The sequence below is a fragment of the Schistocerca cancellata genome, chromosome 1, assembly GCF_023864275.1.
Source record: "Schistocerca cancellata isolate TAMUIC-IGC-003103 chromosome 1, iqSchCanc2.1, whole genome shotgun sequence".
Taxonomy (NCBI): domain Eukaryota; kingdom Metazoa; phylum Arthropoda; class Insecta; order Orthoptera; family Acrididae; genus Schistocerca; species Schistocerca cancellata.
In genome coordinates, this window is record NC_064626.1 from 534235110 (window position 1) to 534257620 (window position 22511).

Genomic DNA, 22511 nt, shown 5'->3' on the forward strand with positions numbered 1-22511 from the left:
CTTCTTCACAGCTGAACATCTTGCAGAGCAGTTGAAGTGGGAGAACACTAGCATGGTGGGCACACTGAAGAAAACCCAAACAGAAGTCCTTCCATCAGCAAAGTCTACTAATGGATCATTGTATGATCCTATCTTATACATATGTGGTGACACAACAGTTACTTTGTGCAAGGGGAAGACCAAGAAAAATGTTCTTCAATAAGCACAATGCATCAGTCAGTCACAGTGAACCAAGAACCACAGAAGAAACTCCCTGAAATTGTGAACTGCTACAGTTCCGCTCAATTTGGAGTTCATATTCTGGACCAGATGTCTCGTCTGCACACTGTCAAGTTTGGCTGCTGCAGATGGCCATGCATGTTTTTTTTTTTCAATCTGCTAGACCTTGCTGGGAGCTATGTGCAGATCTTTTACAGAGAGACAACAGGAGGACAAGTTACTCAGCAAATGTTTCCTTTCAAAATAGCAGAACAACTCTTCTCTGTGTGTGTACAGTTAGGGAGAGGACCTAATCATATATTCATTGTTACCACAGAAATAAGTAAGGTACCAGTATGGAAGACCTGCCAGATAGGAGTATGCAAAGGTTCAAACAAAAGAAAAATCTATGCATATTGTTCAAAAAATTGATATGTGGTCCATGTGCTGGAAGTTTCAGTACGTGTGTGCAAAGCGTTTTGATGAAGAAGGTGGCTTTGATTGAAAACATGCCACATAGAGAAAAAAACAATGTTACTTTCTTATAAATGCAACAGCCATTTATGTCCATTTTTGTTTCTATTTCCTAATAAATTTTTGCTTATGGCCTGTTTGAGACTTTAATTGAGAACAGGTCGTATAACTAAAAAAATGTAATTTTATAATTATATATTTATTTGCATTTGTAAGTTTAGTTTCAATTAATAATGTATTTATGATGTATTTCTTACTTTTATCATTTGTATTTAATTAAATACTGTATAGTCTTCATCGAAAAAACTAAGCATTGCACATCAGTATGGTAAGCATAATACACTGATGATATTTAAAGACATCAGACTGAATTAACTTGATATGTAAAACTGAAAAAAAGAAAGAAATACTTCAATGTTTAAAGTGGCTAGCAGTGGTCCTTCCAGGTACTTCACAACTGCTGGTCCTCCTAGTGATGACTATAATTAATGTGCCGTTTTTGAGGAGTTTTATTGTTCATAACCCTGAAACCAACCATAAACTCTAATCTCTACAAACATAAGACAAGAACCCAAGAGAAATGCCGTATTGCTAGCCACAGGACAGCACTGTGTGGGAATCATTCAGTGCACACTGGACTCAGATTAACAACTATCTACAGGAGTGACCACTCAAACATTGAAGTTGAAAGTTTATCTTAAAATACTTACCAGTAATCCATTTTACACTGACTGAGAGTACTATTATTTCATACAGAATATAAAATCATGCAATTCCCTCTGAAATAAGATACCTGGTTTTTTATAAGGAATATGAGTATGTCTTTCTCCTAATATGTCACAGTATTTAAATGTATGATGTAGGCCTACTTCTGGAAGAAATAAACAGTAAGGGAATTGTCATGCAAACTGAAAAGTAAGTTCATGGGATATTAAAAAGAGGAACTAGGCTATTTATCTAAAAACTATCATATTTGGCACTTTTGGGCATAAGTGAAACTAGATGATGTTCAGTAAATCATTATTATTTATTCTATAAACATTCCAAACAAAACTGAATAAGTAATTTTTATTTGCTAAATTCAAGTTCTTTTACGTAGGTGGAAATTTTATCACAGGTAGGCATGAACATTTGTTTATAAGCTATTGACAGAATTACGAAAAGGGTGGATTGCAGCAGCAACATCGATTCAAAGACAGGCACAACAAAAAGATTGCTAAATATGCCTGGGTTTTCCATTGTTTGGTTTAAACAGATTTTTATGAGAATCTTGGCAGTGGGACCTCTGGTATCAAACTAGTATCAGTATGATGATGATGAAGACTATTATTGCTGCAGCTATAACCTGTAACAAAAGTTATTGAACTCAGCTGTCATTAGGAAATAAGAGATCGTAAATATTCAAGTCAGTGAAAATAACATATTACTTTCAACAACAGGTTATAAATGCCTCGGACTTAAAAATTTACAGAAGTATTAAGGAGGAATAAGGTTCAAACCCCCATTTTGCCCTTCAGATTTAAATTTGGATAAACCTCTTTAGTGAATACCCACATGTTTTCCTTGAGTGTGGCATGACTGATTTTTTTCCCCATCCTTGTCGTACTGAGAAAGTGCACCATTTCTAATAACTGCACTGTTGACAAGACATTAAAATCAACACTTCCTTTTCTAACTTAAAAGAAAATATGTGTCTGTTTTTGCTCTTGTAATGCTTTTGTGTTGGAAAGAAAGCTCTGAGACTTTAAATGATCTAGTATATTACAATCTTTTAGAGTTTGAATTTTGATGAAATTAATTGTAACAAAGAAAATCTCTAGTTTGAATTCTTGGAGATATCCGGTATGTGAAGACTTTGTCCTCACCTCCGTCTATCCTTTAGTATATGCTGATGCAGTTCACATTAGACACTCAGCACAAGCCAACAGAGAGAAAGACATACTAACAAGAAGTGTGTAACCATCTTTTCAGTAGCAGCATTAAACCTCTTACTTTCGGTCAATTATTTAATTACTTTCGTTCAGTTACTTGGGAGTTCATTTGGAAAATGGGTGATGATATTACCTCCTCACAGTTTAAAAAGTTACTGCAAGTATTTGAAAATGAGGAAACAGCACTATAATAAATGTATGAAATTATACCTTGTACATTAAGTTTCTTCTTTTTTTCTTTTTTTTCTTTAATTTCTGCATTCTTCGCTTTGCATTCTCAGTATTGTCCTCTGCATGCAACACAAAGTACTCAATGCAGTCAATAGTTGCACCCTGAAATTACAAATTATTGTTTGTTCATATGGAAAGGAAACAATATTTTCTTTAAATGTAGACTTATCTGTTAGGAGTCTGCTCTGCTCAGAATATTGAATGCTATTAGACATATAAAATACCAGAACAATTCCAAAATTTATCATAGGATAAAAATACAGAGGAGCAAAAACCGCACAGTTATGGTAATAGGATAAAATAGGTATTTGTTAAAAGGGAAACAATTGTCCCTGAAAACAATCATTAAGAAAAACTCCTTGCTGTGAAACATAACTCAATGGAAATTATACTGTACCTACTTGAAACAAGAGTAAGATCACTTAAGGAGGGAAAACTTGAATATAATGAGATATATACACATCAAAAAAAGGTTTGCATCACCCTGGTTCCCAGAACTCCTGAAGGTAGATGTTGACTGTGGATGTTGTATCATAGACACACAGTCCCTTTGACTGTTCAGAGATGTCACTAAACCTGCCCAAAGATGTAAACAACCATGCACGAGCAGCTGACCCGTTCCAGTCATTCCACCAGGAAGGAAGTACATGGCTTGTGTTTTCTGTAGTTCAACCATGCCTAGATGGTCAGTACCACAGTTTTATCGTGTTCGCATTGTGCCAGGAGGGGCTCTCAACAAGGGGAGTGTCCAGGCATCTCGGAGTGAACGAAAGCGATGTTGTTCGGACATGGAGGTGACACAGAGAGACAGGAACTGTCGATGACGCACCTTGCTCAAGCTGCCCAAGGGTTACTACTGCAGTGGATTACCACTACCTACGGATTATAGCTTGAAGGTATCCCAACAGCATCATCACCATGTTGAATAATGCTTTTCGTGCAGCCACAGGACGCTGTGCTATGATTCAAACTGTGTGCAATAGGCTGCTTGATGCACAACTTCACTCATGATGTCCATGGCGAGGTCCATTTTTGCAACCATGACACCATGCAGCATGGTACAGATGGGCCCAAAAACATGTCCAATGGACTGCTCAGGATTGCCATCACATTCTCTTCCCCGATGAGTGTCGCATATGCCTTCAACCAGGCAATCACCGGAAACATGTTTGGAGGCAACCCGGTTAGGCTGAATGCCTTAGACACACTGTCCAGTGAGTGCAGCAAGGTGGAGGTTCCCTGATGTTTTGGGGGGGCATTATGTGGGGACAATGTACACCACTGGTGGTCATGGAAGATTCCATAATGGCTGTACGATATCTGAATGCCATCCTCTGACCGATAATGCAACCACATTGGCAGCATATTGGCGAGGCATTCATCTTCACGGATGACAATTCGCTACCCTATCATGCTCATCTTGTGAATGACTTACTTCAGGATAATTACATCGCTCAACTAGAGTGGCCAGCATGTTCTCCAGAAATGAACCCTATCGAACACGCCTGGGATAGATCGAAAAGGGCTGTTTATGGATGACGTTACCCACCAACCACTCTGAGGGATCTATGCCGAATCGCCATTGGGAAGTGGTACAATCTGGACCAACAGTGCATTGCTGAACTTGTGGATAGTATGCCACAATGAATACAGGCATGCATCAATGCAAGAGGACATGCTACTGGGTATTAGAGGTACCAGTGTGTACAGCAATCTGGACCGCCACCTCAAAGGTCTTACTGTATGGTGGTACAACATGCAGTGTGTGGTTTTAATGAGCAACAACAACAGTGGAAGTGATGTTTATGTTGATCTCTATTCCAATTTTATGTGCAGGTTCCGGAACTGTTGGTACCAAGGTGATGCAATACTTTTTTTGATGTGTGTATAACGTAACGTATCTGATTGCTGTACAAAATGGTGACATAAACTTGCAAACCATTTGACAGAAACATAATAATAACTATACTGAATTCAGTGTAATTACTCAGCTCTCTATATTTGTGCTTTGGGTAGAGCAGTTAATAGCTAGTAAAAGTGACTAGAGGAAAGCTATATACTTCTAAAGAAAGTTGATCAAATTTTAGCAGTAAAAAATTTGGTTAAAAATGTTATGCGAATTCACTATGTCATAAAGAGGATGACAGTGTATCTACAATTAATTCTTTATACCAGAGAGCTCTATTTTGAAGTCTGAATGCCAGCAGCTCTTTTGCAATGGCCTCATTAATGAGTTACTGTTCATAAGCAGCTGGAAATTGCATTGCATGCTGTCAGTGATTGAACAGTGCTTTTGCAAACTACCAGGAGTCATGTACGAGAGATGCCAAAGGTGACTCAAGTGCTGTTCTCTCCTGTGGATACTGTCCCCTCCCCAGGAAATACAGGATCCAACACAGTTCAACAGTGAGACTGTGAGTGGTGAATCGGTGGTAGATGTAAGGTGTTTGAGTTGCTATCTCAACCTGAAATTGATACTGAGCCAGTACAACACACTTCACCTGTAGGGACACCTGTTGTATTCCACATTGTTTGGGGGAGTGGAGGATGAAGCCAATGAAAAAGGGTAGAGATAAGTTAATCGTTGGTAGTTTAAACATTCAGCAAACAACAGTAACCATTATGGAAATGGCAGCTAGGAATGAAAGGACCAAGTGTGCTCAGTTTGTATGCCTGAGGCCCTCATTCATCATGTTGAAAAAGCAGTGCCAGCAGCCATTGAAAGAGCAGAATGCAACCAGCTGTAGCTCATGACACATGGTTGAGTGAATGATTCGTGTCATCTTGGCTCTTCAGTTGTACTCCCCTCATTCCATCAAATTGCAGAGAAGGTTGAGAAAATCAGCTTTCCTCATAGAATTTAAATAACACTCATAATCTGCATCATTGCCCTGAGAATTGATTGTGGCCACACAGTTTCTGAGTAGAATAGGAATCTTGGAAGGTTCAGTGGAAAGCTAGGTTGTAACTTTCTTGACTTGTATCATAAGGTTGAGAATTGTCCTAGGTTGAGCAGAGTCAAAATTGGAAACTATTCAACTATTGTAACATATAGTTTTGCAGTTACATGGACCTTGAAATGTGTTCTAAATTGAAAATAATGTAGCCTGCCCACAGTATGTATGTTTTCTGATAGAGGTCACTGAGTTCCTATGCATCAAATTACAATGTGGCTGTCACTTGCTTCAAGGAAGATGTCACAGTGGAGGCTAATTTTCAGAAACTGGAAAGAAAGGCATTTGCAACTGGATTGGTGGCAAATGCACCACACAGTGAAAAACCCAAGAAATATGACAATTATAATGAGGTCACTGAATACTTAAATGCATCATTGCTATGTTCACCAGCAAAATCAACAAGTAATTGGAGATGAACATTCTCAGATCCTCAATGTGTCATTGGATGAAGTGTCTGTGTGGCAGTATTAATGAATTATGTGATTATGATATGACTATGTGATGTGATTTGCTCAAATAGTTGGTGTAACATGGGATTCTACAGAATAACACAATATTTTTTAAGTGTGGAACATCCCACTATGCACACTTTAATTTAACACATGCAGATGGGGTGCAAAAATCACCAGCTCCAGACATCGACAAGGCACAATGGCGATTGCACGTCTCCAGCTTATGTTCTGGTGTTGTTGCTTGGTGGTACCTCGGAAGCCTCAGAGAAAAAGAGTGCTGCCAAGGTTGTAAAAGACCAAGCAGTTAAGGGCTACACTTGAGAACTGTCATTCTGACTTGGCTATCAAATGTCAAAACATAACATATATGTGTTACATTCTGTTGTGAGCTGTATCATATGAGCGATCTTAATCGCTCATCATTGTAAAAATTAACATTGCTTTTATAATAGAGAAGAATTATCTCAAATCTGATAACATCATTTCAATAGCTTAAATACATCAGAGTCTCTTTCAGCACCTGCGCCAGCTGCAAAAGGAAAAAAAGTAACATGACATGGTTTAGTGGTACTGCGTAGCAGCTCCACTAGTGCAGTTAACTTTAAGAACAGCGACCAAAAATTATTTAGGTGGTAAAATTTTCACACATTCAATCAAATGACAGATTGTGTATGGAGTGCATCACACTGTAACCAACCACAAGGTTACATTCCATTTTGACATCCTATTGCAGGACACAAATTAGAAGCACTAAAAGAAGAGAGCTTTCATGATAATAAACAAGATTTATCATGAATTTTGAGAGAATAAGAAACACAATGCCTAGAGCAACCTAAGTCAATAAAAAAGAAGATATAAACAGACACACAGAGTGGTGTTGCTTAAATTGATTTGATTAATTAAGTTGGAATAAATTTAATTTGATTAAAACCAAAGGAGTGTTGACTGATCGCAAGAGTTGAAGAAAGAATATTAGTTGACCATAACAAAGATACTCATGTGCTTAAATAACCACTAGCAAGTGACTAGAGAAAAATTTCATCAAGAACTTGGAAGAATTAAACATCGTGATTTTGAGACTAAAGCTGCACCAGCAATCTCTGATGGCATCCCTGCAGCAGCCAGCTGACACAACACCACACTTATTCACTTCACAGTGCAGTGGCCTGTTGGCAGTATTTACTCATTACTAAATACAGACATTGTCCGTACTGTATAGCAGTTACTGCCCACAACATGGAAGGTAAGTTATTAGAAATTTTAGCGAAATTAAAAAAAAAAAAAAGAAAAGAAAAGAAAATGAGAAGTTAGATGAGTTCTCTAACAGCATTACAACCAAAGGACAATCACTGTCAGATTTAAACAGACAAGGGGAGGAGGAGGTAACTACAAAAGTAGGTAGGATTTCTAGTTTAGAAACAATAATATTAAATTTGTGTGTGGATTTACAGACAATGTAAATAAACACTCTAACCTGGTAGGAAATGAAGTGAATGCAGTTGAAAGGAGTACACTAAGAACGTAAGATGTTAAATAATTAAATCTGAGATTTAGAAGAATGGATAGAAATATAAGAACAAAATAAAGAATTTTATGAAGTGATTGGTGCCATGAACACTTTAACTAGTTTGGAAGAATCTTTACAAGGGCCTATCAAATCAAAAGTACAGGAGAAAGTTGAGTTTACTTTTGCTACCATCAATTCTTTGGGCAATACTGTCAAAAGCAACAAAGAAATTTTTTATTCTAGGGAGTATATTAGAGTATAAAATGTACAAAAAATTAATCTGTAATGAGTACTCACAACAGATTTGGGTTTAAAATACAATGTGCTTCAAGAACGTTGGATTACAAGTGGAAATACTGCAGTGTATACTGATCATAAGTTTGAGTCTAGCCAGCATATTAATATGAACACACATATTAATGGAATGTTAGTTATGAATACATGTAGTTGTAATGTCTTTCACTGTCTGTTGAAACAGCTGAGTTTGTTGCTAATGGACGCTGTGTTGGATTAGGTATGCTATATTACATAGATGTGCTAATAATATGTGTATTGTTTAATGCCGCATGTGGAGATAAAGATCTAAGATGTATCTATTCTCCCAACCCAGAAAGAGGTTGTAGTAATTAATCTGAGAGATATATTGACCATTAGAGATGCAATGTCAGCATGCCACTCAAAAAGTAAAGAATTCATTTCTTTTTTGAGTGTCATGGGAAAAATCAACAATGTAAGAAAAGACTGATTGCTACTTATCATAAATATAACACAATAAGTTGCAGTCAGGCACAATTAAGACACAATACATAAGCTTTCAGCCTCAGCCTTCATCTTTCTCCAATGAAGGCCGAGGCCAAAAGCTTATGTGTGTGTGTGTTTTTTAGTTGTGCCTATCTGCAACTTAGTTTGTTATCTTTATGGTAAGAAGCAATATATCTTTCCAACATTGTTGATACCTGGAGTTTCCATTGTTCATTATGGAAATACTTTATTTTCATATTGCTTTAACTTCATTACTTACTTGAGGCTCTCTGGCATTATTACTTCTTTGTCTAACAGTTAGTCAAAGCTAAAGGAGACTTTTTTTTAACTATGTGATGAATAAAGTAAGCAGCACCTTCAGGCATTGAGAGTCAGCTGTTAGATTAAATGAATTGAAGTCAATTTCTGGAGCTGCGAGCATAACACATGAACACTGTGTTATCTCTGGAGTGTATTGATTACATCATATTATTTCAGTTTGAATTGAAGAAAGAGAGAAACAATTATTTTGTCAAAGCTTTATTTCTTGCAGATCATGGAATGGATTATGAGAAATGTTATACAATGTTGACAACGTTAAAGAAATTTATTGTATCATCCATCTTTCCACATTCAAACATTTATATTGCTGAAACCCTACCGTTCTACAGACCACTCTGTGCTAATTACAACCAACTAACATAGTATAGCATGAGGCAGCAACATACATATTGTGACAACAAATACGCAATACATTGATGGAGACAAAATGTTTGTGGAAATACATATGTTAGCCACATAATAAAAAGGAGAGAGTGGGTGGACATTGAAAAAAATGTAAGGCAAGTATGATGTGCTAACATGCAAGCAAAAAAACAGATAGTTTGCCGAGCAAACCTAGCTGATGAAGCGTTTGACAGATGAGGAGCAAAACTAATATAGAAGACTCAAGTTATCTCTGAAGAGCAAGTACTATTGGATAAATGATTTGATAAATGATTTGATAATCCAGTAAAAAGGCAACATTTATTAAAGCATTGATGAGACATTAAGTAGATGTGTCTTATCTTATAATTATGGAGAAGAGTAAATACAGTATAAGAACAAAGAGTTACTCTCTATAGAAATTGTGGGAGACCTTCCAGCTTATATTGCAAGTATGCATCTTAAGGAACGAAAAATGAATGCATTCATGTATTTCAAATTGCTCATTTGCATGGTGTTTGAGTTGGTGGAATTGACCATTTTGATAGTAAAGAGAGTAAGTATATCCCAAGCAAACTATAATTGTGTTGTTGGGTTGTGGTCTTCAGTCCTGAGACTGGTTTGATGCAGCTCTGCATCAAACTATAATTAACAGATAGTATTTATAGGAAGATAATTTATAACATTGGAAGAAACATAAGTAGAAGCTTCAAAAGGTGAAGTCAGGAAATGTGTTGGAATAACTGGGTAGAGTTGATATGTTAACAGAGAAACTTTGTCATTGTGAGAATAAGGGTCGGACGCTGTGCATGCTGTTAAAGATTCAAGCAGGGGTGTACCCGATTTTGTGTAGGTATTGGAGAGGTCAAGGGTAGGTGGACTCTTGGAAGGGGTGGCCTTCAATTAGGACTGCTGGAAAGGAATGACCTGAACCATTAATTTTTTTATTTTCTTTTTTTACATAAAGGCATGAATATACGGACACTCACTTGGAAGGGCGAAAAAATATGTACACTGTATCTGCCCACAACTCTTACAGTAACTGTTAGTCACATTGTTGGATTGTTCTCCAAAACAGTTAAAGGCTAATAGACTTATCCAGGCACTGATGATTCTATGCATTCACATTTCTGCACGAGTCTGACTTATCAGAAATATGAGATTTGAGCTTGGAGAGAATGTTGTGAATTTAAATGTCAGCATGTAATTCCTTGTGCTAAAAGTAAACCTAATCATTTTTCAGTCTCAATAGATCTGAGAAACCTTTGCTCCTGTGATCAATAATTTAAGAGTGAAAAGGAAGATAGTTACATTTCAGTAACCACGATACAGCCTGATTAAGCAGTTCAACTATTTACTGTGCTCTTCTGTATGAAAAGGAAACAATATCCATAGTAATCCCATACAAAGGGAGCAATAAAATGGAAAAATTATTTAATATATAATAGAATGTAATAAGCAAATAAATCATCGGTTGGAGACAAATATTTCGAACAAAGTTTGTCAAAACAAGCTGAATTACTCAATGAAGACTTATTTTTAAAAATATGATTGGATTCTGTCTTAAGACTTTGAGAGAAAAACAATGAAATAACAATAACAGAAATGAATTGAATGAACATATATGCAGTGGGGGTGCACAAGCCAACAGCTCCACACACTGACAAGGCGAAACTTAACATATACATGTTGCAGTCTATTGTGAACTACAACTTATGAGTGATATGTGTCACCTGTCATTGTAAAAGTAAATGTACAGCAGAAACATTGCTGTATAATACAGAAGGATTCTCAAAAACCTGATTACATCATTTCAGCACAGAAGAATTCTCACAAACGTGATTACAGCATTTCAGTAGCTCAGCATTTGCCCCAACTGCAAAAGTAGAGGAAATCACACGGCGTGGTTTAGTGGCACTGAATAGCAGGTCCACTACAGCAATTAACTTCAAGAATGGTAACCAAAAATTATTTCAGAGGCAAAGTTGACACACTTGACAAATTTCGTAACAAGTGCACCACATGATAACCAACCTCAAGGTTACATTCCATCTTCCCCAACATTAGTGGCTTGCTGTAAGGTTATGATGACAGATAAATGTGATTTGTATTTTAGCTCCCAGTCTTGAAATGTTTAACTCTGGGCAAAAGACAACCCTTATTATGAAGAAATTTACCAACATCCTCCTAATGTTGTGCTATGGCCAATGTTACCAGTGACCTTACCACTGGGCTTTATTTCTGTAAAGGGCAGTGTACCTCCAGACATAATCTCATTGGCTGTTACTTGAACTCAACAAAGTTAGCATGCTAGATGATATTGTTATGCAACATGATGATGTGCCTGGACACTATTGAATTCCTGTTCGAGACTAGTTGAACAACCAGTTTCCATCATGGATCGGTTGCGGAAGGCCGTGCTTAATAATGTGCAGCAACAGAAAAGATTTCTGCAATTCAATGGCTTCTGCTGAAGAGATGAAAGAAAAGATTACCAGTTCCCCAGAGAATGATCCTTCCCAAAATGCTGCACTGAGTAAGCAGGAGCACATGGAATCCAATCCAACTCTGTGCTGTGAATGGTTTTCAGTATACAGAGACAGTTTTAAATATGTAAGAGCACTTGTTTCTGTGTTATTCCATTCTTGCATGTATCATTTTATGTTAAATACAATTTCTGCTAGAGATGGGGAGTTGTTTCATGTTCCTGTTTGCTTTCATGTTGCTTCTTGTTTCAATACAATAACATTAAACATTTCTGATCGTGACTTGTGGAACACCCTGTAAAGTTCCAAAAAAATGGCTAAGGTGCAGTGCACATGAAAGGCTGCTGCCCAGGTAACTGTGTGTGGGGTGCATACAGGGAATTTTTAGGTTACATAATATTCGTTCCTGTCAAGACAGTGATAGCTATATGTGACCCTGAAGTATTTGTCTAATGTCCAAAGAAATGCCTCTACCCCCCCTCCCCCCCCCCCCTCCCAAACACATGAGGCTATTAAAATACTAATGGTCAACTAATGAAACATTCACAACAAAGTGACAGAATTTGACCCATTTCTAAGAAGCAGTGGAGCTTATTGTTGTGTACATAGTTCTGCGTAGTCAGCGTGTACACAACTTTCCCAATAGAGCGTGCCCCGCTAAGCACAACAGGGCAGGCGCAGCGCTCGTTCATCTCCGCACTACGAGATGGCACTGTCTTAGAGACAGAGCAAATTCTGCTTCCGCCGATCCGCATACTAATATGTAACACAGTCAATGAAATTGCTGTTAACGTAGAACCTTTTCTCCTCGCGGTTCACACTTGCGCAGTGATACCTGAGCGTGCGAGGTATTATAACACGTGTACAGACATCCGATTAGTCAGTCTGCATTTGTCTGTACCAGTCTATAGTCAATTTTCAGTCTGAGCCTAATAAGATTACCATATTCCTGTACATAGCCATGAAGAGAAGTGTATAGACACTTCGTCAAGTATCAGAGATACGTGAGAATAAGATTAACGTACCAAGACCAAAGGAACTTCAGATTGTCAATTGTAAACAGCATCCAGAATCAAGTCACGTAATATCTATGATTTTTATTATTTTAATAAATGTGTGTGAAAATTAATCAAGTTCTGTTTAAAGTTGGTCACCGTCAATCTGCTACTCTAAGCGTGCAAGTGGCATTTCTATCGTCTGACCTAACGGCAGAAGATAAACACGCCACATTAAGACCACGAGACATATTGCTGACACTCGCCTACTTCGTTAGAGCGACAAGTCAAATAATCTGATGGTGTGTGTACCGAAGGTTTTACAGTACGCACACCACACTTATATAATGCTAGATACAGAAACCTGACTAAAAATAATTGAGAGCAGTGAAATTTTTAGGGCAAGTCTAAATGCATACAAAAGGATAAACTAATAGAAAATAGAGTCCCTCTGTAGCTGAATGGTCAGCAATGTTAGCTATCAGGGGGAGGACTTGGGTTTGATTCTCAGTACTGCCAAGGATTTTTCTTCGGTGGAAAGCTGGTAAGGATGTGCTCAAGCTCATGATAACAATTGAGGAGCTACTTGATTGAGAAGAAGCATCTCCAAGGTCTGAAAATTTGGCAAAATGGCTGGAAGACTGGTGTGCTGACTCATACCCATCCATACTACATCGACATGGCAAAGGGTGACACGACAGCTGGTCAACATCTCTTGGGCATTTAGGGCACGGATGAGGTGCTCATTTTAAATGAGAAATGGAGGTGGAATATTTCTTACAATAGAAAAGTAGCTCAATTTAAGGAATATAGACACTGAAGCTGCATTCAAGATGGTTTAGGCAAGACTCAGTATCAAGGTTGAGTATAAATTTATGACTGGATCCTCCTACCAGCCACCAGATCTATTCCCCAATTCAGCTGAAAACTAAGAGGAAACCTCAGCTTGCTAGTATGTATGTTCCGTAATTGCATTGTCATCATTGAATGAGACTTAACTCATCTAACAACTGTTTGGAATACATACAGTTTTATGAGTGGTAAGTGTGATGAGACATCCTACAAAAGAATATTAAATGCTTTGTTTGAAAACTACATAGAATAGATAATTTGGACACCTACTCATGAGAGAAATATATTGGCACTAATAACGCCAAATTAATATAACTTTTTGGAGGATACCCACCCTGACCAAGGGACAGCTGCAGCAAACATGATTACCAAAACACAAAGGACAACTGAAACAAGTAGAAACATTTATATATTCAGAACACTGTATAAGCAGGAAGTGGCATCATAGAAACGTGTAGCTCTAGACTTGAGAATGTGGAGGAACTGTGGCTCAAATTTAGAAGAATAGTTGACCAAATACTAGATAGGTATGTACATGAAGATCAGTTCATACTGGATGAGGTACCCCATGGTATACATTGTAAGGAGACTTACAAAGAAACATTGAGGCATGAAACAAAGCATGGGCCTACAGATAGAGATATGCAGAAAATGTATCACATTTGGTTGTCAAAAGGGCAATGCATAAACTCTTCAATCACTAGTGTAGCAGAACCTTGCTGAAAAATGTCACACAAAACAATAAGAAATTTTGATCACATGTAAGAATCGCCAGTGATACCAAAGTTAATATCCTAAGCAAAATCAGAAATGGTAAGATATGTTTTCAGATGTTCATTTAAAAGAAAGACACAGGAGTATAGTTTCAGTTGAATACTCACATTGCAAAGATGAGTGATATATACTGCCTGATAAAAAAGTGAAGCACCCAGATGATGTAGTCAGATGCCAATGTAACTTCATACACATACGCGCCATTGGCAGGTATGTGAATGATTAGAGTTGCAATTCTCTGTGACAGGTAGAACTACCACCAGATAGTTTTAGTGTTGTTATGGGGCATGGAAGAGTATATTAGGGCCATGAACAGCTTCAGATGTTGAGTGATCACTGTGAAGGACATGAAAATATTGCATACTCCTGTGGTAGAGTATGATCAGTATCTGACAACGTTTGAAAGAGGAGGCCCCTCATTGTGGGTCTCCATTTGGCTAGGTAGTCAGATTGTGCAATACCCATATTTTTGTGGCTGTTGGAATACTCATCATCAAGGTTTCGGTCCACATGTCTGCTTACCACAGGGGAGGATCACCATATTGTGCACCTAGCACCTTCTAGCCCATTCCCATATGTACCTACCATCCAAATAATGGACTACCTGCAACATTCTGTGTCATCTAACACCATTGGTTGGATACTAGCAGCAGCCAGACTATAGAATTACCATTCCATGTATAGGCTGCCGTAACCAGCACAACACAAACATCTGAATTTGGAATGGTGCCATGACCAGAAAGTGTGCACTGCTGATGAATTGGATCAAACTGTGTTCAGCGATTAATTGTAATATTGATAGATATTAGTGTCTGTGTTACTGAGGTAATCATAAAATATGGTATATAACTCAAACAAAAGAAAGTGTGCCTAGTAGTTGGAGAAAAACCACAGAACACAACTGTCCACTAGAAGGGGAGCACAAGTGATCCATAAAACTACAATCTAATAAGTAATTCTTTGTTTCTCCTCACATCCAAAGTACCTTAATTTGTTTGTCATGTAGGAGGTAGTATCCTGTTGGTTACTAGGCAGTAAAAGAATTATGGGCAATTAAACTAGGTAGCTAAGGAAGCTGCAGGTGCACAATGGATAGTACTCGTATATACAGTGATCCAAAAGGCATAGGCCCATGTATAATTGGCATGAGAAGTGACTTTAGCATGGGACAAGCTTCACCTGACAAGTGCGAAAATTGAGTCCTTCTAATTTAAATCCTTATCAAGCACTACCCTTTAACATATGAATTCCTTCTCACAAGAGGACTCAGTATTTATGATTTATGAATATCTGTGGCTACCATTTTGGAAGGATGTGTCCAGTATTCACACGTGGGCAGCAAAAAATGTGGGTAGAGACCCTCAGTTGTCCACTTTGAGAAATGGCACAAATAGTGTAATATGTGTTACAAAGTTTTGCATAACATCCAACCTCCTGTATGAATTGTTAGGAAGTTACTCTTAATTTTTTCTGTCTTACAGACTGATGCCAACAACCAAACTTCCAATTTGTATATTTTGCTCATTTTAAGTTTGGTATTATTGTCTTTGATACAGGTAAGAACAGATAATGTGTGTAATTCTCTTCTTCATTATTCTGATTTGGTCTTACTCTTACCACATCATTAGGAAGAGCCATAATAAGTTTTATCCAAAATTTCAAAATTTTTTTGTTCCAAAAATCTTTCAGTTTGTATTATGAACCTTCTAATAAATAATTTCATTTCTGTGGTTGATAAGGAAATTTGTTACAAACCTACTCATAAATAATGGTACACCAAAAATAGAATCTTTAACAGTTGAATTTTAACATAAAAAGTATGTTGCAAATCCCAGTGATTCATCTCATGTCTTTGACCAACAGAAAAACTCACAACCAAATGTTTATAAACAATATTTTATATACAAGTTGTATGTAAAAAGATTTTGCACTGTTATGAAATGAATTCTAAGAAAAAAGACAATTGTTCTTGAATATAACTCTATATACATCTTGATGATTATACTCTGAACTGCTTCTTATTCCAACATTTCCTTATCTCAGAAAATAAAGAGGAGCCACCAAAAGACTACAGCCAAAATTTTATATGTATTTTCTATAATAAAATTTGTGTACTGAGCTAATACTTTTTATGTACGTACCTGTCTCTCAATCAATGTTCCAAGTTCAACAAACTGATCCCTCATCTCACGGACAGATTTCTCAATCTTGAGAAGCTCTCTATGCCTTGACTGCAAAGGATCTATTGCCATCTTTGCTTCAGCAGTAAGAGCTAAAATCTTTTGGAAAAATGCTTTGTTTTGTCCATTAGTAAGTACCAAACCACTCAGTTTATGTCAGTAAAACATGATGTTTTTGCTTACATTGTTTGAAAATAATGCTGTATTTTCTTCTGCCAGCAATTCCTCTAATTCTTCATGTGGAACTATAACATTCTCTACAGGGGTAAAAATACAAGGTGTTTAAAGGTGATAAAGTAGTAATTTATTTACATTATTTGTGGTTATAAGCCGCATTAGTTTTGAACCTGTATGTAAAAAAATAGTATTGTAATGTATTGTGGTTGAGCCACTTTTATCTACAACAAATTGGTATCTTCAAAGTATAATTTTGTATTATGCTTCATAATTAGAAATAAATAACTACATTTTTATTAAAGCTTTACTTTTTACATTATTGCCATCTGTGTACTTTAACTGTGTATGTTTGAGAAGTCTGATGGTAATGAATGACAAAACAGGGACTGTTCTTACTTATCCTCAGTTGTTGCTTAAGCAGAGCAGCAGATTTGTCCTTATAATTTGAAATCAGGATAGCATAGCTTTCATATACAGCAGAAAACATATGCACTAAAGATGAGTATTGAACCTTTTCTATATTTCTCAAGACAACTGACTTGGGCTTAGAATCTTCAGTTCGATCTTTCCTTATATCTTCTTCCATTTCTGAAAAGAGGAAAACATTTTTGAACAACTTTGCATACTTACAAACCACTGTTACAAAATGCTGATAACCTCACAATTGACAGTAAGCTCCTTCCACTGTTACAAAAGACAAACTCTGTCAGGTGCTAAGAATATTAAAAATTTGAAGTTTTGTTCTGTTCCAGTATGGACCATTATCAGCAAATCTTGACAGTGAAACTAAGCAAAAAAGCAATAAAGTGAAAAAAGTTTATATTTAATATAAAATTGCAGTAAACTGTGGCACTTCCACCTAAAACTAGTTTTATCTCTAAAACTGTAGCACGCATGATATTGGCACAGTCTGGATATAAAAAAGGAAGTTGAAATTTCAATCATGTAACTTCATTCCTTCTCTGACCATAATTTTATTTTCTTTTCCTGAACATAAAAGTAATAGAGTACTCAGCATTAGTGGTAAGTACTGAAATTTCAAAACTTGTTTTTGATATTATAAGCTACTACTGTATGCATGGAATGAAATGCTACAATGCTGTCAGTTGTTGATTTCTAATTCAATTTATTTTCATTGAGTCACATTCATCTCTTTATTTTTTATGTATTTGCAATATGCCCCACTGCAGTATTTTTAATGCTATATGTATGTATTGTGTGTATGTTTGTAGAAGGGAGAGGATGAAACTCAGTGCCAGCACGTTTTTACTACTCACAACTAGCACCAAAGGGGCCGCCAAGCTTAATGTCACCATCCAACAGACGGATTACCATCAACAATGTCACATGCCCTCACCTCATGCTTTCAGTCAAACTTGTGTAAAGCAAGACATTGGCGCAAAGTCTGGTGATCAAGATCTTGATGCCACTACTTCTCTTACACTTTGCAGTTAAATACTCTTACTCTTACTCTCCTGGCTCCACAAACCACAGTAGGTTTTTGGCTTCGTCAAGTAGCCTCTTCCGCAGTATTCTGTCTTCCACATCATCTTTCCTTGCTCCCACTACCTGGAGATCCTTGGCAACCTGGTCTCTCCATCTCATTTTCAGCCTACCTAGAGATCTTCATCCTTCTGGTTTATTCTCTGAGACTTCTCTCAGTAAAGATCCCTGTTCTCTCCTACAGACATGGCTCGCCCAACTTAGCCTTCTTGTTTTGGCTTCCGCAACTACATCTGATTCATTGTATAGCTCTGTGAGCTCCTTGTTCTTTCTTCTTTGCCATTCTCCTCTCCATTGATTGGTCCAAATATCTTTGGCAGGATTTTACTTTTGAAAACTTTTATCTGTCTCACCATGTATTTATTTATTCTCCATATTTCTGCCCCATATAGTAATACTTATCTTATTATGGTTTTACACATTCTTATTTTGGTTCCTCTTGAAAAATTTTTAGATGACAGTAGTTTGTTGTGGGAGTATGATGCTCTGGATGCAGCTTTGATCCTCACCTCTATTTCTTGCTTCTCATCATTTTTATTGTTTACTACTATCCCCAGATATTTAAACTCATCTACTTCTTCAAACATATGGCTTTCGATCTGCAGAGTTTCCTGTCTTTTTGTTCTGTAATTTCTTTCCACCCTCATGAATTTAGCCGGCCGCGGTGGTCTCGCGGTTCTAGGCGCGCAGTCCGGAACCGCGTGACTGCTACGGTCGCAGGTTCGAATCCTGCCTCGGGCATGGATGTGTGTGATGTCCTTAGGTTAGTTAGGATTAAGTAGTTCTAAGTTCTAGGGGACTGATGACCACAGCTGTTAAGTCCCATAGTGCTCAGAGCCCTCATGAATTTAATTTTCTCATCAGTTACTTCTAATCCAGATTCCTGTGCCTTGTGAAAGAGCCTTTTTGCCAGTATTTTAAGATCACCTGGATTTTCAGTGATTAGTGCTACACGATCTGCAAAGGCCAGTACATTTATTTTTATTCCTCTTTTAATTTCCTCTTCTGCTTCGCTTGCTGTGTCCAGTGCTTTCTGTATTACAGTGTTGGACAAGAGGGGTGATATCCCTTCTCCCTGTCTGATTCCTGTTTTTATGTCATATGCCTTGGAATATTCTCCATCCATTTTCAGTGCCCTTCTCGAGCCCTTCAGTGTCACTTGCACAAGATATATGATCTTCTTTGGTATTGTGAATCTCTACATTTTCTCTCACAACTTATCTCTGGATGTACTGTCATGGGTTTTCTCGAAATCAACAAATTGTATTGCCATTGTTTTGTTATACTCCCAATATTTGGATATGTCTTCTTTCAGTGTGAGTATCTCATCAGTAGTTGATTGATTTGTAATAAATCCCACTTGTTTGTCATTTGTTATCTTGGTTCTAACTTTGTCGGGAACATCTTGGAGAATATTTCACAGGTGGTGCCAATTACTGAGATGCCTCAGTAGTTCCTGCATTGTTGTTTGTCACCTTTTTTTGTGAATTGTATTATTATCAGTCCTGTTCACTCTTCTGGCATTCTTTCTTCATTTCAGTTGTTCGTAGCAAGTTTGTATTATCTGTTTTTCAATTTTTATTCCTCCCTTTTTAAACAGTTCAGCTGTTATGACATCTAACTCTGGAGCTTTGTTGTCTTTTAGTATTTTGATTGAGTCTGTTGTCTCTTTCATTGTCAGCAGATCCACGATGGTTTCTACACTCTGATTCTCATGTTGTTGCTCCATTTCTGCACTTCTATCTCCAACATTTAGAAGCTCCTCAAAATATTCCATCCAAAGTTCCGTACCTGTGGATCTTTCCAGAACTGTATTGCCACCTTTGTCTTTATTGCCACACATCCGCTGTGTATATATTTTTCTGAAAAATCTGACTGATCTGTAAAAATCCCTTGTATTCCCTGCACTTTTATCCTCCTCTGCTCTTTTGATTAGACTATTCACATGTTCTCTCTTTTTCCTTCTGAGAAGATTTTTAGTTTCTCTTTTAAAATTTTAATGTGCTTCTTTACTTCCATTGGAATCCTCTTGTAGGTGTTTTTCCTTTGCTGCTGTTCTTTCTTTCACTTCTTCTGAAAACCACAAATTTTTCTTCCTTCTTTTTCTTTATTTGCATACTTCTAATGCTGCTTCTTCCATATTTGTTTTTATCATTTCCCAGTTGTCTTCAATGTCATGGTTGTCTTCTATTGTTCGATCATCAAATTTGTTTTGCAACTTAATGACAAACTCATGTCGTTAGCCTTCAATCTGTCTATGTCGATGTTATGGACTTTTGTGCTCCCCCCCCCCCCCCCCCCCTGGCTTTTCTATGGCTGTTCTTTGGCATCTCTCTGTTACGATAATGATCTGTCCCTGCCTCAGCTCTGCTTATGGTTTTCACATTCATTATGCTGTTTTTATGTTGTTGATCTACCAGGACATGGTCTGTTTGGTTTTTAGTTCTTCCATCTGGTGATATCCAAGTTACCTTGTGAATGTATTTTCAAGGAAAGTGTGAGTTCATAACACTTAGGTTGGCTGCACTTGCACAGCTTAGTAACCTCACTCCATTATGTGTAGGGGCTTTCAATCCCAGCTATTCCTAATTACCTCTTTGAGAATTTCATAAAACTGTCTTTCTTATCGGCCTCTGCTTCCCCGGTCAAAGCATGTAGTGTAACTATTGTTATATTTGTGAATCTACCTTTTAGTCTCATGACAGGTATTCTATCATCAGATGGTTGAAAATCAAACTTTCGTTGACCATAAAACCTACTCCCTTCTGGTACTTTCCATCTTTCCATCCACTATAGAATAAAATGTGCCTGTCTGTTTCCATTTTTCCTATTCCTGGCTATCTAATTTCTTGCAGTGCTACAAGATCCAATTCATATCTGTCGAGTTCTTCTGACAGAATATTGTGAGCTCCAGGTTTGCCAAAGTCCTAATGTGCCACGTTCAAAAGCGTAAGTCCTTGTTCGTGAGCCATTTTCTATATTATTTGTTTCTATTTTCCTCTGAGACATTTTCTTGATGTTTCGTAACAAGATTTTTTTATTATTATTATTTTTTTTTATTTTTTTTAATGGGACAGGTAGATAGCCCAGTGCTCAACATGGAGGCTCAGTTATTTTTTCATGGTGAGTATATTTTCTCACTACCCTCCAACTCTGCTGGTGGCAGAGCTTCCCCAATTCCAATGGGGGTAACACCCAATGGAGTTCACTGGCGAATCTCCAAATGGAGCAGCTAACTACTAGCAGTGAATTTTTTTTTCCAGCACCAGGAAAACTTTTTATATGTGTGAGGTTGGGATAATGTAACATTTATTAGTTTGTCACATTGCAAGTTTAAATTAAAAAGAGATTCTGTAGAAGAAAGTTATAGCAGTACAATCAGTTATACGAAGTCAGATCACCAAAAGTTGTTAACTCTTTATTTTGTCCTTGTATCTACACATTAATATCAGCTACAAAATTTTTCATTATTTTTTACAAAGACTTACAAGATTAGCTATTGTCACACATACACTAACCAGTAATCAAAGGCATCATACATTTTGAAAGGATAAACTTTCTGGTAAAGAATAACATACTGATGCATAGCCCTATAATTTTCATTATGACTGAGGTCCTGGGATGCCAATGCTCTTTCCTAGCCTGTGGTGAGTGTACTGGGGTAAGGTGGTGGTGCTGGATGGGATGGGGTGAACGATAGGGAGAGGCAGGAAGCAGGTAGAGGGTTGGGGGAAGCATCTGAGGAGAACAGCGAGTTACCTTAGGTTTAGGCCAGGGAGGTTATGGGAATGAAAGATGTGCTGTAAGGATAGCTCCCAGCTGTGCAGCTCAGAAAAGCTGGTGGTGATGGGGAGGATCCATATGGCAGAGGTTATGAAGCAGTCATTGAAATCTTGCTTGTTGTGCTCTGCTGCATGTTGCACCACTGATAGCTGCGTGGTTGTCATACCAATCTAAAACTCTGTGCTGTGGTTGCAGCAGAGCTGATATACAACATGGCTGCTTACACAAGTGGCCTGGCCTCAGATGGGGTAGAATGAGCCTGTGATGGGACTGGAGTAGGAGGTGCTGGGTGGATGGATGGATAGGGCAGGTCTTGCATCTGGGGTCTTTCACAAGGGTATGTTTCCTGTGGCAGGGGATTGGGGGTGAGAGTGGCATAGGGATGAATGAGGATGTTGTGGAGGTTGGGTGTGTGGCAGAACACCACTTTGGGAGGCGATGGAAGTATCTTTGGTAGGATGTCCCTCATTTCAGGGCATGATGATACATAATCAAAACCTTGACAAAGGACCAGGAGTATGTGGGGATATGGCACAGCATATCTGTTAGTGTATTAGGCCTGAAG

The 22511-nt window shown here is 37.6% G+C and overlaps 1 protein-coding gene across 1 annotated transcript in view; it reads right to left on the reverse strand.

Moving 5' to 3' along the window:
* Positions 1-1757: 1757 nt before the first annotated feature.
* LOC126179443 (syntaxin-1A-like) overlaps positions 1758-22511 on the reverse strand; it is a 67237-nt gene continuing 46483 nt past the window's right edge. Inside the window, exons 5-9 of the mRNA XM_049924609.1 lie at positions 17057-17248; positions 16667-16740; positions 16445-16582; positions 2814-2936; positions 1758-2017 (exon numbers count right to left, since the gene is read on the reverse strand). Of these exons, the coding sequence (XP_049780566.1) occupies positions 1964-2017; positions 2814-2936; positions 16445-16582; positions 16667-16740; positions 17057-17248 (581 nt within the window). The 3' untranslated portion in view covers positions 1758-1963. The remainder of the gene's footprint in view (positions 2018-2813; positions 2937-16444; positions 16583-16666; positions 16741-17056; positions 17249-22511) is intronic.